The sequence below is a fragment of the Protopterus annectens genome, chromosome 6.part0 (assembly GCF_019279795.1).
Source record: "Protopterus annectens isolate FY-2018-M chromosome 6.part0, PAN1.0, whole genome shotgun sequence".
Lineage (NCBI taxonomy): Eukaryota > Metazoa > Chordata > Ceratodontiformes > Protopteridae > Protopterus > Protopterus annectens.
In genome coordinates, this window is record NC_056737.1 from 460037033 (window position 1) to 460054221 (window position 17189).

Below are 17189 nucleotides of genomic sequence, written 5' to 3' on the forward strand. Positions count from 1 at the left end.
CCACAATGGAGATATTCGGTGGGAATCATAGACATACAGAAGATGCCTTAGGCCTCGCTTGTTCTAAACAGTGTTTCATTTTGAAAATGTTAAGTCTAGGCCCCTGGATGGCAGGACGTCCCTATACTAAACACAAAGAACAAGAGTTCTTTAAAGATGGGTGGAAGAACCTGGGACTATATCAGGAAAAGAAAAGAGTATGGTTGTTGAGCATGATTGGGCTGTATTGAAGGCAACTGTAATAAGTCTTGGAGGATCTTGCTGTTCAGAACACCAAATATGAATATTATTAGATTTTACAAAAAAGAATAACCATTCTTGGTGTCTTCTTTTGCAACTGAAGAAAGAATGAAAATGAATACATCCTAGCATAAACTGAACAGATTCTTTTGCAACTGAAGAAAGAATGAAAATGAATACATCCTAGCATAAACTGAACAGAAATTGCCATAAGTCAGTTTGATCTGGTGAGAGATTAGACAGAAGCAAAACTGGAGAGTAACTAAAAGCATAAAAGTAGTAGAGAAGACTATGAACCTTAAAAATATTTTTTGTTAGACAACTAGTGAGGCCAGGAGGTGGAGAAGTGCACTACCTAGACATAAACGTAAGGATACCTGGGCCATACAGGTGGGATGGGGGTCCATTTAACACTATCGGACATACACTTTTTTTGTACAAAATGTCCAGGATGGGCTTGCTGAAATACGGTCAAGTATGCTTAAAGGAACTGGCAAAATATCAGCCTCCTGTGGTAGAAGGGCAGATGGAAGTCTAAATCTGTTGGGGGCATGTGCTAAGATTTTCTGCCCATTCAACTGTAGATGCTTTGGCCAGCTTCTCTTGGCATCTGGCCACAATTTTAAAGTGAGCCTTGAACGCTTTATTGGGATAGCATCAGACTGGGTTGCTTTTCAGGGGACTGTTCATATTACACGAGATAGTTGTTGGTTCATTGACCTGCTTGGTACTTTTTCCAATTCATGACTTTTGCACACATCTGTTTATTCATTTATCATGCATTCTGGCTTTTCATTCATTTGACATTTATCTATCTGGATTATTTGGTTTAACTGACACAAAAGAGCTAAGATGACCACATTCCTCCAATAAAAGTGTGGTTACAGGGTAAGTATGCACATGTTTGTATCTGTCCCAAGACAACAAGTCCTAAAACAATATCTGGACTAAAGTACAGTTCTGAATACCATAACTCTGTACAGGAACTGCCCAAATGGCCTGAAAAGAAGTACAACATATGGTGCATGGTTTACACTATTAAGGCAGACTAAACTTTATACTTGTACCATAAAAAGGGGCAAAGAAAAAGTATCTCAAGAAAACTGAACTCCAAGAAATTAGTAAGCTGTAAATAGAAGAGTGCATATCTTGATACAAAATATGGGCAGCAAAGACGAAAAAGAATCACTTTGAGCATTGTACACAACTGAAAGGAATAGCATTATTGACAAACAAGGGAACTCAAACCTGTGCCACAAGGGTATCACGTATCAGGCAGATATAGAATGTGGACATACCTATTATTAACATAAATATGCACACTACGTTGGTTAACGAATCTTTATCTGTAGTGATTCAAAAGTTCATCGGTAACGTAGAAATGCTGATCCAGTTAACATCATTATCTAAAGTGCACCAAGGTTCATTTTCATCAATACATACTTAGACTGTACAGGGTACTCTTACTTTCAGGTATTTTATATTTGCTGTTGTGCAAATAAACAGGGACTCTTCGTGTCAATGGTGATAAACGTGTACTGGATGCAATATAATTAACTGGTTACTAAAGCAATTAGTAAAGTGATAGTCAAGTAGAGAAAGATGCAGACAAATTATAGCCCCACCACCCGTAATCTGCAATGTAAATGCCACACTAGGAATGGGTTATACTAACAAAGTATCAGAAAACGTGACCAGCTTGCCTAGAACACAAACCAATAATTTACCTCTTTGTTTGTGGCGTCTTCATTCACCCCCAAAATACTGTATAAATCCAATTTCAATATATCTTTTGCAGTTGCCATTCTGTAATGAAATTTAGTACAACCAAAGAACCTGAAAAGACTTCACAAACGTTCAGATAAAGTAACACCAATATCCCCCTTCCTAATACTGTCTTCCCGCATCCTGGAGATTGTAGTTGTTGTAATTTACAGCAGACTTGCTGGGAACGTCACCGACGAATGCTGTAGAACTACAATACCCAAAGTGTCCACTGTTACTCTCAGCAATAACTGCCACAGTCTGTGAAGGGAATAGTAGTTTTTATTTCTAAGTGGAGCACAGAGTAATTGACTGGTAGACTGTTCGTTCGCCAAAAACTACACATGTAGTCGGTACGCAAAAAATGATGCAAGACGCCGAAAGTGTCAAGCAACTTCCAGGTGCAGTTTCCGAATGTGAGGGGAACATTCAAGCAAAGGATTATGTTCATTTTTAATTAATAAGGAACGCAGGTAGTTGTAGTCATATTTTAGTTTAGGATATATTTGTCTAAAATGACGGTTATTGAATAATTACTGGCAACTTTATACATATTGCTGGGCTGTTAGAAAACTGAAATACAGCTTGATTTGAAAAAAAATGATGAACGTGTAAGGATGCTTTGAGCGTTTACAGTTTTGTTTTTCATCATTTCATTTTGGTTGTTTGAGTTTAACTAACTGACTTTTTTGTCTTGGAATTGTAATGTATAGGAGTGCAACCCACCTCCTTACTAGAAAAACATACTGTCGAAACACCTACATCAAAGTCAGTGAGGAAGCACTTTGATGTTAAGTAATTCTTGATTACAGAATCTACTCTACGGGGCGATGGTGCCTCTCCGTGGACTAATACCCAGTGGCGGATCCAGGAATTTGCAGAAGGGAGGGAGGGAGGGGGGGGGGGGGGCAACTACCGGGGTAGAAGCAAGAAAGTGGGACACTTGGTTTGGTGGTTGTGATAAGATCACCTTAAGAAGCTCTGACATCATGTCTGGAAAGACACCACTTTACATTCAGTTACCCATGGTTTTACTGTGGATGTGGTGACAGAAAAAAGTAATTCCTGCACAGCACATCTATTTTCAAGTAATTCCTGCACAGCACATCTATTTTCAATGAGTGCCTGGGAAAAAATTGACCATACCAACTCACATTCTCCTTCCATGGCATAGTGGGCATATGGACTGTTATAAACTTGTAAAGAATCCCACTAAAGTTGGAAATAACCACAGTGAAATCTACTTTGTTATGAAACATAAAATATATACCACAGACACATGTTTGGATAAATTAGTAAGAGCTTAATTTAATTGATGTACCAAATAACAATCTAAACTCATAAAACTTTCCTTAGCTAAAGTATGATTGTTTTTGATATACAGCTTATATTCTCATGCATAAATTAAAATTGCAGACGGGACAGCTGATATAAACGTGGAGACGGAAATGTGAAACTACTGTGTTTATTAAAGTATTTAACAAAAAGGATAACAAATCAGAAACACAAACAAGTATGCACACTGCTGCCATACGTTAGAAAAGTGGTTATCCAAACTCTTGAACAAACGTGGCCCAAAGCCAAACAATACTTGCACTTCAAAGTAAAAACTGGACCCATGGTTTGTCAGTTGGAGTAGATGTAATGAGATTAAAAATCATTAGATCGCTTGCCACTGATGTCTTTAACTAACCAGCATGTCACAGCAATTACCTAGGCTCTCTGGGATGAGAGAAACTTACAAGTAAATGAGACTTTCAGCAACTTCGCATGGCGCAGGGCTGGTGGGACTAACAGCATCTCTGTCTACAAACTCTCCACTCTGACACTCTTTTCACTTCCAAAACACTCTTAGAATACTGTTCCTTCAAGATAACCCCTACACCATTTCTCCTCCCAACCACACCATGATAAAACAATTTGAACCCACCTCCGATACACCTAGCCTTGCTCCCCTTCCATCTGGTCTCTTCCACACACAATATACCAACCTTCCTTCGGCCCATCATATCAGCTAGCTCTTGCCCTATACCAGTCATACTGCCAACATTCAAAGTTCGACCCTCACTATAACATGCCCTAGCCTTTACCTACCTTTGGGCATGCCTTCCTCCTCTTCTCCTCCTTTGGCCAACAGAAGCCCAATTTCCGCCAGCACCCTGTTGGCCAACAGTACTGGTGGCGGTCGTTGTTAACCCAGGCCTTGACCGATCCGGTATGTATATCTGTACTGTTGTCCGCATGTATGATTTGACAAAGTTTTACACCAGATTCCCTTCCTGACGCAACCCTCCCCATTATCCCAGCTTGGGACCTATACTTCTCAATCTCCTGACACTGAAAATATTTACAAAGGTACTTGTAATTTAAGCAGAGCCTGTTAAAAAAAAAAAATCATGGGCTCACAGTTTGCATTAACATTTTAATATCAAACAGCACATAACTTTCCACTTCAGAAGGGGTGCAGGATACTACTGAGAAACACAAGTCTAAAAACTGATTGACATAACATATGTAAAAGTATAAGCACATTATCAAAAATGCAAAATAAAATATATAGACTTCAATGAATAATACTGCAAAAAATTCTCATAAAAAGTCATTTATTTTTGCTTTTGAAAAAAGTAGATGTAAATCTGTCTAACCAGAAGTCATTCGTTTTTGCTTATGAATAAAAAAGCATACCACATGGGTCCTCTTCTTTGAATTATTGGCGATATCATTATACTCGTCATTTAGTCTGGTTTCTACATACTAATAAGCAGCCTTAAACTCTTGCATGACGGGGAGTGTGGAACAGATTATTCAAACAATTCCTAGAAAACGTAACCCAAGCCTGAAAAAGGGTACCTGCTTCAATATAACAGGTACAGTAAAGTCCCGGACACAGAGTCTCACGTACAGAAATACCAAGAAAAAAAATGGGCAACATTTATTCGCAGTGTCAGAAGTTGCACTTTGCAAATTACCATATATTCAAACTCCACTCTCTGCATAAAAAACTAGCCACCCAAATTAAAAATGCAAAATCTCCCTTATTTTTACGTCAAGATCTCTAGAGAAGTATTAATGACACCAGTCTTCATACATGTATTTTATATAAATTATTTTCAATCAATTCAAATAATAACAAAAATACGAACACACATATAAACATTAAAGACACACGACACATGATAAAGCAAATAAAATCCAGTCACCTACCAATACCTTTTCTTAAGTGTTTTATCCTTTCTGCTAATAATTCCACATTACTTTACTGCGACTGAAATATTCCTAAAACTACCGCGCACTCTTCCATTGTGACGTCATTGTGTCACCGGTGAAGGCGGAGTTATGAGTTTTCTCAGTTTTCTGAAACTGTGATTGTTGTGTGTTATGAGGTTTATTTTTTTTTTTAAGGGTGGAGTTTTCACTTCTGTATGCCGTTATATATTGGAATGTATGTGCCAGATTTCATAGCTACATAATAGACTTTATTTAGGATTCATACAAGGCATAGCTGAAATGTTCTTTTTTATTTAAAGCAAAACCATTATTCTTTGAAGTGAACTATGAGCAAACCCCCTTGACGATATATGATGGCGACGACATGGTCCTGTTTATGTCTAACAGATAAAAACAGAAGTTTCTTCAAGAAACGTTTTTAATTCTGCACTTGATGGATTAAACGAATCATTCGCATTTTGAAAGGGCAGTGTTGGTTGTGTCATTTGCCTGAGTGATTTCTTTCAATTATATGATACCGTAAGTTTGTTGATTGTTATAAATCATTTGGGATGTGATGCTGCATGCAATACTCTGTTATCATACATTAGTTAGTTAGTTTATGTTGTGATTTTTTTGAATGGTGAAAAAGTAAATGAGAAATCAGTTTGTGGAATTGATTTGTATATGCATGGTCAATCTTTGTGTATTTTAGGTAGTCTAGTTAATAATGATACAAAGTTTTGCAGAAGGGGACATAAATGTGCGGAATATGCTAATTGCGACTGGTACTAATTTCTGTTAGTGCGTTTATAAGCATCCTGGTGTCTAAACCCTTTGCAGGATTCTACTTAAATTACAGAGTGTTGAAAATGGAACAGGACTGCTTAACTTTGTTGGCATTGCAAATATTAATAAATTAAGTTTCAGAAAAGGCAGAACTTTGTGTAGCGTGGGTCTTGTTAAACTTCGCTTGAGTAGCATTACATTTTGTGCAGCGAGAAATGTGTTGTTAGACAGAAAATGCAAAGGTGTACTGTTTTGAAGTTGTGATTCAAAGACTTGTGGTATGGCCAAAATACGGTCGTTTATGCCGGTTCTAGCCTTGTGCCAGGCAGGCATTCTACTGCTTAGTTTCTGAAATGCATATCTTCGTGTAGTCGATACTGCTTTCAAGTCTGAACATGGTCAACCTTTTGAGTCAGAAATCAGGGCAAATCTGATAATATTGAGGATCAGAGGCTAAAATGTCGATTTTGTTATCGTACTTCATAGAATAGCATTTAACATGTTTTTAAAGAGGATTCCTGTTGCTGTATCTGAGGTTAATAAGTGGTAATTTTTGACTGATTTCCGGAACATTATAAATTGTACGAGTTTCAGAACAAAACATTTGAGGTGAACCGTGAGAACGAGGATGTTTTGCAGAATCGTTGTGAGTACCTTGAAAATGGAACAAAGGTTATAATGGATATAATGGATAAAAGGGGCCGGCGCGCGCCCCTGCGCCGATGCCTAAATCCGCCACTGCTACCATTTGTGTAACTCAAAAATACTTAACGAACACTGTCTAATCAATGTATTAGACAGTGTTTATTCTCGTATATTGGAAAAAAAATACTGAATGAAGGTTAATTTTCTTTGTGAAAATGCTGGCGCTGGTTTGAAGTAGTATTCCAAAAAATATTGCATTTTGGATCAACGAGATTTTTGACAGTTACTAAGTGCAAAACTACTTTGGTTTGGTTGGACATATTGACTGCTTTTTGCTTTACTTTCTTAAGTTTGTTCTAGCCTAAATAAACTTTAACTGGAAGCAAGTTGTATTGTATGTGACATTGTTAAAATAGTAATGTTTAATAATAGGCAGTGCTATGGGACAACATTCTCTCATCTCATCTCCCAGTTACCCTAGGTGTTCCTCGGGGCTCTATATTGGGCCACCTCCGTTTCTCAATATTTATCAATGACCTCAATCTAGCTCTTCTTTTAACTAACTGTGTACAATACGCAGATGATTCAGCAATACTCTGCTCAGCTAAACCTCAATCCCAACTACAGACTCGAACTCAGACAATGTTCAATAAAACAGAAAATTGGTTCCTACAACGCTGCCTCCTCTTGAACCCCCAAAAAAACAAACTCCTCCTCTTCACTCCTACCCATAAATCACTCCCAATGAACTTTTCAGTCTTATCCAATAATGGTACACTCATATCTCCCGATCCAACAACTAAACTTCTAGGGGTAACCATTGATAACAACCTGAACTTTGAAACCCATATCAACAATACCATAAAAACTGTCAACGGAAACTAGGCTCCCTCTATAGGATAAAACCCTTTCTCTCCCCACTAGCCAGAACCACTATTGCCTATTCCCACCTTATCTCCACACTTCTTTATGCTTCTTCCATATATAATAACTTGTCAAAAAATAACCTTAAGCTAGCCAGCGCTTACAATAGCATTGCCAGATTTGCTACTGCTTCCTCCTTTAGGACCCATCACTGCCATAATCTGTAACAATTAGGCTGGTTAGAGCTTCTGAATCAGATTCACTTTAAGCAACTCACGTTTGCGCACAAAATCCTTTTCCAACCTACCAATACCCCAATACTTGCTAGTCTCATTACCCAATATAAGAACCTTTCAACTTTTACGCTCATCTAATAAACTACTTGTATCAACATGCAAATCTAATAACATGGCAGGAAATGCTCTGTTTTCAAATGCAGTTGGAAAGTATTGGAACCAACTCACCCATGAACTTACATCACTGTCTTCATTTGCACTTTTTAAACAAATCTGAAACTCTGTCTTAAATCCCATTGGTTATGTCCTTGTACAATTCCAGACTAATCTCATACTATATCCCAAATACCCTTTCTTAAGACCTAATTCCTGCTTAATCTGTGTCATTTTAGATCAAGGCCTGTCCTTGGCAAAAACATATCTTATCCTAATCGAGATAATTTAAAATACCTAGTTAAATTTTTCTGCATATAATTCTAAAGCATCTTACCTAAGGCAGGCAACAAGTATTGTTTAAATTGTGAGCATTGCTGAACTGTTGAAACTTGAAGTATGCATTTGTTTAACAATTACTTTCTAGTTACTAATGAAGTCTTGTACATAAAGTCTAAAATATCTTATCTAATGTTTGTAACATGTTTTTTGTATAAACTGTGAAGATTCCTAAACTGTTTAAAATTTGTAGTATTTAACTGTGTAACAACTAGTACCTGTATGTTAGTAGTCTAGTAATCTCTTGGAGTTTATCTCCCCGGGATTCTACTGAAAATGCACATAAATCCAGTTAGACTATCCTGGTCAACAAATGTAAAATAAAAATATTTTCCAACTACGAAACTTTGATACAAAAACAAAACAATTTAGGTCTATTTGCATCTACTCCACACACGTCTATATTGCCTAATAAAAATGTATGGTACAGTGGACAATCTTTATTTTTGCTACTTTGCTGCTTCATACTTTCATTTGATCACACATCTGTAACAACTGCCAAGTGACATTTGACGTTGATAGGTCTGACATAAGTAACAAAGACCTGCTTGTTTGTGTATTCCATGTATTAACAAAAAATGCTTTTAAAGGAAAGCAGCCCCAAAAACTGAAGCAATATATGTTTTTCAGCATATCTTGAACTTTTCAGGGTTGCATTATTAATGTCTGTGTATCATCTTCAACGGCAGTGTCAGATTTGAGTGCTTTAGCCCAAGTACTCTTCAGGGTAATGTAATGTAATGCAGGAAGTCATACCCTAAACAATTACTGCTGCAAACAGAGAAACATAAAAAAATGAAACAAGTCAGTAAAGCAGCACTTGGGATTACTGACCGTTTATAAATAGACAAAGCCTTCAGGTCAGTCATCAGATAATTTGAAAAGTTAAGGGAGAGCTTGAAGTTAACTAGTGTTGAAGACATACTCATCCAGCTACGGAGTGAGTGAGCTTCAAAGATGTCATTCATTACTGACACATACCCAGATCCTTAAAGATTCATATTGTGCATCTGTTACAGTGAGGTAGATTGCAGGGACAGTCAGCCAGTGCAAGGCCAACAGATCCTGTCAATGGGGGACACAAACCATGTAGGACTAAGGAAAGCAGAATTAGAACTTTATAGATGATGCATAACCTGAATGGAAGTCTGTGCAGTCCCCACAGGAAAGGTATAACATGCTATGGAATTTTGCACAGGCTGTAGGCTTTCAAGCTCTGATTCTTCAAGCCTGAAATACAGAATATGACAGTAATTTGGATGGGACAAAACTATAGTAAGGAGAACTGAAGGTGAGATAAGGTGCTTGATGAGGATAATGTTCATAAGATTGAAACAGGGTTTGATAGCAGTTTAAATGTCTGTTAGTGCCAGCTTGTCCTTGTAATTGCTTAAAGATCAAGCACCCCAGGCATGAATTACAGTTTTTTTTTTTATCTACAATAGATAATATTGAGATATGAAGCTTTCACTGAAGAATCCCCCAAAATGGTGTGGCTGGCCATAGTTATTTTTGAAGTGTTGAGTTTATGCCATGAATCACATCCAGTGGCAGATTATAACAGGAGCATTCAGAGCGGTCACATGGAGCGCACAGCTCCATAATGTCCCATGGCCAATCAAGTCACAGTCTGCAAAGAAATAAAGTTTTGTTATGTTCAGTGGTGCTAACTTATTTTATTTAGCTTATGTGCTGAATGTAAAGTTTGCCAAAAGAAGTACTCACACTTAGCTTTAATTAAAATAAGGGGGTTAAATGCCATTGTGGGTATTTACATTTTTACTTGCAGTGGCTACCATTTGCAGACATTCAGCATGTAACAGTGACACTACACTAGAAGCATTTTATTTATTTTATGCAAAGAAATGTTTATTTTAAATAAATGACCTGATGTGATACTAGATTGAACCACTGTAGCTTTCTCCTAATTCAGTAGGACAGCAATGACAGCAGTTAGAAAGACTAACATAATTATACTGTTAGATTAGGGTGTAGTGGATTTCTCCCCCCCCCCCCCCAGCCAATCTCCCAAGTGTAATAACAGACATTAGTCTGTAGGATTGGATTCAACAATTTTAAATCCAAAATCACTTCAGACACAGAGAGAAATGCAGGCAAAGCATAGAAGAGCTAGCAATTCATCTCCAGCAAGTGTCAAGTAAAATAGTTACTGTTTACTAAAAATTTGAAAGTTTGACTACATTCGTCAGTTACTTAGGTAAGGAGATTGTAGGATGGCTTTTTTTTTAATGATGTGGAGGGCAGAACATTCAGATCGGCTTTGAAAGGTTAAATTTGATGACTCTTTAAAATATGTATGTATGTATTTATTTTTTCTTTGTTTCTCACAATTAGTTTGTAAGAGACTTGTATACCCATTCTGAGTAATTGGCTAATAGTGTAATGACGACTAGAAAATTATGAATTTGTTGGATTTTTTTGAACAGCGGACATAGCACTCAAGCTTCCATCTCCAAAATGTGGAATACTACTTCTCATAATGTGGAACAAATGGGCAAAATGTGGAACCCATGCTAACAACTAGTTAGAAAGCTCACAGGATAATTAAAAGTGTTACTTTATACTTAACATTTTTATGAGTTAATATGATTAAAAAATGTTAAATCTGGATGTATGATGGCTAGTTTCATTGGGGAACAGCAAGGAACACATTTTGAAAGATTCAAATGAGGTCATAATTAGTTGCATTTGAAGTATGATAGTGGGTGTAGTTCTCAAAGTACTTCAGGTAGACAGAGGCAACGGTTCTTGTTTTTGCTATTTTTGTTCCTTTTCTGTGCACGTGTGACTGTAACGTTAGTATATTTAAATTTGAGGGAGTGAAGGGGCAAAGCCCTCCACACACAGGATGCAGTAGTTGTGCCCCCAAGCAAAAAATGTTTTTTGTTTATTTTCTGTGTTTGTGACTCAAACAAGAGTTTGCATAGATCTTAATGATGGTGCATTAGTTGTCTTTCTGTCAGGTGATTTTGAAGGTAGTCATTGTGCTGTCATGGGTCCTTTTAAATAGTACCGTCCACACTTAATTTCCTGTGGCTGCTTAGTTCAGTCAGACAATGTAAGGGGCTGCTGGCCTCCTATACAGAACAGGTATTGAAGCCCTTCATTGCATTTCAGAAACATTTGTAGGGCAACCACCTTGTGTTAAATGTGGTAGGAAGGGTTGACACACCTCTGTAATCCATCATTTTCTATGTAGTTCAGGATAATTCAGTCATCGAGACCAAATCTGTGTATCCATGTCTTGTAGTACTTTTTTTTTTTATCTGTTGAGGGGGTAAATATTACTGATGACTCCTGAGAGATGTATAGAGCAATATTATTATTCATAATACTCTTAACTACAACTGCTGCCATGTCTGATGCCAGCCACAAAGATACAAGCAAGTTATTTTCAAAACATTTTGTTCTTGTAATATTGTTCTTTGCATACAAATTTGCTTTAATTAGTCTTTAAACAGGTTCTTTGTAAATTTAGGCAATGTACTGAAGACTAAAGAGCCAAGATTGTTATTAGAAGTACATTTTTACAGTATTGTCTTAGCCCATATCCCATACTTAAAATGCTGTTTTCTAAAAATTTAGTCTTTTACAATGTTGTTTGTAATATATTCACTTGGTGAGAGGTTGAGGGAAAAATAAAACTGAAGTAAGATAGAAAGGTGGCAGTGGTGAGACTGTTGTGAAGCTTTCAGTACTGTCGGATTTTTAAAAATATCAGTTAATAGATTTCATTCTATGAAGATGCTGAACAGATGGACATGCTGAAAGCTAGTGATGTGCTTATTATTACATACTTAATTTGTCCTGACTGTACCTCTGAATTCTCCTTTATTTTTGGAGATGTCTGAAATTTTGGCTCAACATTTTGCTCTCTACCTTTTAAAATTGGAATAAAAAAGAAAAAAATCTGGTAGACTGAAGTTACTAAAGTTAGTCATCATCATCTTCTTTCGGCTGTTCCCGTTAGGGGTCGCCACAGCAGATCATCTGTTTCCATTTCTTCCTGTCCTATGCATCTTGCTGTGTCACACCAACCACCTGCATGTCCTCTCTCACCACATCCATAAACCTTATCTTAGGCCTTCCTTTTTTCCTGTTACCTGGTAGCTTCATCCTTGGCATCTTTTTCCCAATATACTCAGCATCCCTCCTCAGCACATGTCCAAACCAACGTAATCATGCTTCTCTGGCTTTGTCTCCAAACCTTCCAACCTGGGCTGACCCTCTAATATACTTATTCCTAATCCTGTCCACCTTCGTCACACCCAGTGCAAATCTTAACATCTTTAATTCTGCCACATCCAGCTCAAACTCCTGCCTTTTTGTCAGTGCCACTGTCTCCAACCCATATAACATAGCTGGTCTCACTACCATCTTGTAGACCTTCCCTTTCACTCTTACAGGTACTCATCTGTCACAAATCATGCCTGACACTCTTCTCCACCCACTCCATCCTGCCTGTACTCTCTTCTTTACCTCTCTTCCACACTCACCGTTACTCTGAACTATTGACTCCGTCCCCAAGTATTTAAACTCATCCACCTTCGCCACCTCTACTCCTTGCATCCTCACCATTCCTCTATCCTCCCTCTCATTCACACACATATATTCTGTCTTAGTCTTGCTGACCTTCATTCCTCTTCTCTCTAGAGCATATCTCCATCTCTCCAGGGTCTCCTCCACCTGTTCCCTACTCTCACTACAGATCACAATGTCATCTGCAAACATCATAGTCCATGGGGACTCTTGTCTGATCTCATCTATAAACCTGTCCATCACCATTGCAAATAAGAAAGGGCTCCGAGCTGATCCTTGATGTAACCCCACCTCCACTTTAAATGCATCCGTCACTCCCACCGCAGACCTCACCGCTGTCACACTACCCTCGTACATATCCTGTACCACTCTTACATACTTTTCTGACACTCCTGACTTCCTCATACAATACCACAACTCCTCTCTAGGCACCCTGTCATATGCTCTCTCTAAGTCTACAAAAATACAATACAACTCTTTCCGACATTCTCTGTACTTCTTCATCAACACTCTCAGAGCAAAGATCGCATCTGTAGTGCTCTTTCCTGGCATGAAACCATACTGCTAATCACTAATCATCACGTCCCTTCTTAACCTTGCTTCCACTACTCTTTCCCATAACTTCATGCTGTGACTGATCAATTTAATCCCTCTGTAGTTACTACAGCTCTGCACATCACCCTTATTCTTAAAAATCGGTACCAAAACACTTTTTCTCCATTCCTCAGGCATCCTCTCACTTTCCAAGATTTCATTAAAAAATCTGGTTTAAAAACTCCACTGCCATTTTACCTAAACATCTCCATGCTTCCACAGGTATGTCATCTGGGCCAACAGCCTTTCCATTCTTCTTTCTCTTCATAGCTATCCTTACTTCCTTCTTGCTAATCCATTGTACTTCATTATTCGCTATCCCTACATCATCCAACCTTCTCTCCCTCTCATTCTCTTCATTCATCAACCCCTCAAAGTACTCTTTCCATCTCCTCAACACACTCTCCTCGCTTGTGAAGTTACTAAAGTTAGTAAAGTTAATAAATATTGATTGTCAAAAATACTGGTAATCATTAAAGTTATAGTCGACTTTTATTTCAACAAAATGTTAATTCATATCTTTATTTTCTAGCAAATTGCTAAGGTAAATATGCCAGCATTTCAAAAAGTATCCGTAATGGGAGGGTGTTTACATTGAGAGCTGTGGGTTTGACAGACTATTAAATCAGTGAGTCTCACTGCAGTACATCAGTCATGCATTTTTCAGTTTCATGGAACCAAACTTTTCCCATTTACTTGTTCTGTACTTTGACTGGCAGGAAATAAGGACCTCCTACAACACCTTAGTGGCACCTGGTCACTTTCACAGTATGCCATGTACTGCTAAGAATGCCAGTTGTATAAACTGACCTTACATTGAATGAATAACACACATTGATGGAAATATTTATTTCTCTGAACTGTAGTGTCCTTGGAGTTGATTGCAGCTGTCAACATGGTAAGTGAAGGGGGAGTAACCAAATTATTTAATTATTACCAGAACCCTTCCTTTTAAAAGAAATAGTACAAAGTTGAAGAAGAAAATGGGTTTGTGGGTAGTACTGTGATATTTTGCTAATCGCACTTCTGACCCTCAGTCAGACTCAAATTTTGAAAGTACAGTAGTGGGCTGTTGTAATGTGAGGTAATTGTTTACATCCCTGCAGGCAACTGGATATTGGCATTCCATGGATGGCTAGCTAATTCATCAGGCCGGAGTACTTTGCTGGCAGGTCAGCAACTGTGTGCTTATTTACACAGTGAAGAATAATACATTATGGCTTAGTCTTACTTTATAACTTTTATAACTACAGTTGGACATCTAAGGAGGTTCAGAGATAACTGTGCTATAATTGCTGGTCTGGACAGAGTAGCTATATGTAGATGAAATATGACTATTATTCTGGGCTGAATTTGTAGGACTAAAGGGAATTGAGTGACTCGGGTTGGAAAATAATCCTTTACTGTTGGAAGGAGCCTTTATTTCTGTGAAACAGTCATAATACATTATGGGACCATTATTTTTATAAACATCTGATGTTTGATGTATACATAGTTAGCAAAGTGGTTATAACTGTTGAATGGAGTGGAGACTGGTTTTGGATGGAAACAACTTACTTTCTTGTTTATTCAGTTTAAATGGGCTGGCTTTAGAGGACTAGTATTTATTTATATGGAATAATTTAGAATATTTTCTTGTTGGCTACTGTTTATGTGAAACAAAGCTGATGTCTTGGAATGTTTTTGTCTTGTGCTTTTAGGCTGTTCCTGACAAAAAATGGTGCTTTTCTTGCAAATTTTCTGAGAACTGCAGTCACTAAATAATGACAGAAATTTGAGCTTCAGACTTCATATTCTTCAGAAAATGGATGCCAATGCAAACACTGATATTCTAGCAACTTTTTAAGTATATAACACCAGTATTTAAAGTGCCCCCGATTATGGGCATTTGTCCCACTTTAATTTTTGGCTGTGTCTCTAATTCTTATACGAAGAGCTTGAGAAGTATGATTTTTTTATTTTTTATCATGATCGGGTAAAGTACACACTGCAAAGTGGCTGTAACTGCTGATTGGAAGTGGGGCATGTTTGCTGATTAAAGTAAATTACCCTCTGATTTTTGCTCAGTTTAAACAGTCTGGTTTTTGCAGGACTAATGTTTGGCTATCTGAAAAAAACCTAAAAGGCTTCTCTGTGCATTTGAAAAATGTGAACTGCATTGTTTTCCATAATAACTTTATTTATTTTTACCACAGACATCTGAAATGTTCACAGTTTATAACTGGTGGGTCGGGGAGTTGTCTGTGTATGAGAATGACTAACCTTCATGTAATGAGCAAGCTAAACAGTCATTAGTCTGTCTTTGAAGAACTAGTATGCATTTGTGTACAGCAAGTTTGAATAGTTTATTGTGGCCATTTTTTTATCACACTCAGACATTTGAGATGTACACAGTTAAGTGGCTGTAGTTGATGAGTATGGACATTTGTGGATTATAACAGGAGCAGTCTGAGTTGCCTTTTTATGGTTAAAATGTTCTAAAATGGGTAATTTTGTTATTGGTTAGTAAATTTTGATTTACTTGATAAAAATGTTCAAGACTACTGAAATTTAAAACAAATATACACAAATATTTCTTGGTTAACCAATAAGTACAATTTACAGCAGTGTGGCAGGTAAGTATAATAGGATCGTAAGAGATTACTAGGCTAAAGCCCCTAGCGCCTTTTTAAGCCTAGTCATTCATGCTTCAGTTTTTCTAATTATAAGTGCCCAAGGACTAGAATGGCTTTGTGCATGTCTGTGCCTTAGGGCATCTACAAGCAGCCCCTGTCCATAAGAGAGAGACCGGCTACAAGCTGGGGTGACTGCAATTTCCCATCCATTGGTTCAAATTGCAGTTGAATAGACTTGGGGAAGAGCTTTGCTTTTCATGAATGAGGAGTCTGTTCCAGAGAAGGGATAATCTCTGAGACTAATACTTGTCCCTCCAAATTGGTTTGTTTGCCACAGGAAACAAAGACTACAACCTAAGTCTAGGATCCTTAGATCAGGTAATTCTAGTACTGTTTGTTTTACAAATGTGTAACAGATGCATCAGGGCTGCAATATCCTTTGGTATAGGGAGTTCCATTTACTATTAATTCAGCACCCTGTTAGGTGTTCCCCTTAAGGCTGTGTACATAACTGAAAAGTGTCTTAGGGTTGTTATTAAGCTTGTGCGGCTATTTCTGCCTTGAAGTTGGCTTTGTTGAACTTTATTAGTCCCATGAGTTGCTTGTTGAGACTAACAGAGTTTTTTTTTTTCCTGTATAGCTTATTTATACTGGGGGTCCACCAGGGAGGCTTGTTTTTGGAGTTTGTCTCAAGTTTTTCAGTTTGATATGTCTGTTTGTATACAGCTATTTACATGTTTGTACATGGGTTCCATAAATATTTCTACACAGACCACACTGTTCTCCATGTTTATTAGCTGTGCCATCGCTTAATAGAAGGTAGTTGGCCTTGGAAAAGTTTTTATAGGTTCTGGGGTTTGCTGGAAGTTCAGCTTTGTATTTATTTCAAAGGTGACCTCTTTGTGATCTGATCTGACCAGTGAGGACATTACACTGGGAGGAGTGCAACATTCCCTAATGTTTGTGAGTAGCAGATCCAAGATATTTGAACCCTAGTAGGTGTGCAGACTACCTGTTCCAGGATGTTTGCATTGATAAAATCTAGGAATATTTGAGCTTACATGCTAGTGGTTGCGTATGTATCCCAGTTTATGGTACAGTAGTTGAAATTGCCCATGAGTATTGTATTGGGCTGAATGGTGAGCCACTCTGGTACATTCAAGTACATGGTATGGTTATCCTG

The 17189-nt window shown here is 37.7% G+C and overlaps 2 protein-coding genes across 5 annotated transcripts in view; one reads left to right on the plus strand and one right to left on the minus strand.

Annotated features, from left to right (window-relative positions):
* Nucleotides 1-2214, minus strand: part of DNAJC17 (DnaJ heat shock protein family (Hsp40) member C17) — a 968483-nt gene extending 966269 nt beyond the window's left edge. For both annotated transcript variants that reach the window (XM_044074193.1, XR_006365217.1), the window contains exon 1: nt 1968-2214. In XM_044074193.1, the coding sequence (XP_043930128.1) occupies nt 1968-2045 (78 nt within the window). In that variant the 5' untranslated portion in view covers nt 2046-2214. The remainder of the gene's footprint in view (nt 1-1967) is intronic.
* Nucleotides 2215-2312: 98 nt separating this feature from the next.
* Nucleotides 2313-17189, plus strand: part of ZFYVE19 (zinc finger FYVE-type containing 19) — a 641592-nt gene continuing 626715 nt past the window's right edge. For 2 of the 3 annotated variants that reach the window (XM_044074190.1, XM_044074192.1), the window contains exon 1: nt 2326-2477. The gene's annotated coding sequence lies outside the window, so the exon portion shown is untranslated. Of the gene's footprint in view, nt 2478-17189 lie in introns of all 3 variants that reach the window. The other variant, XM_044074191.1, reaches the window with a different exon arrangement.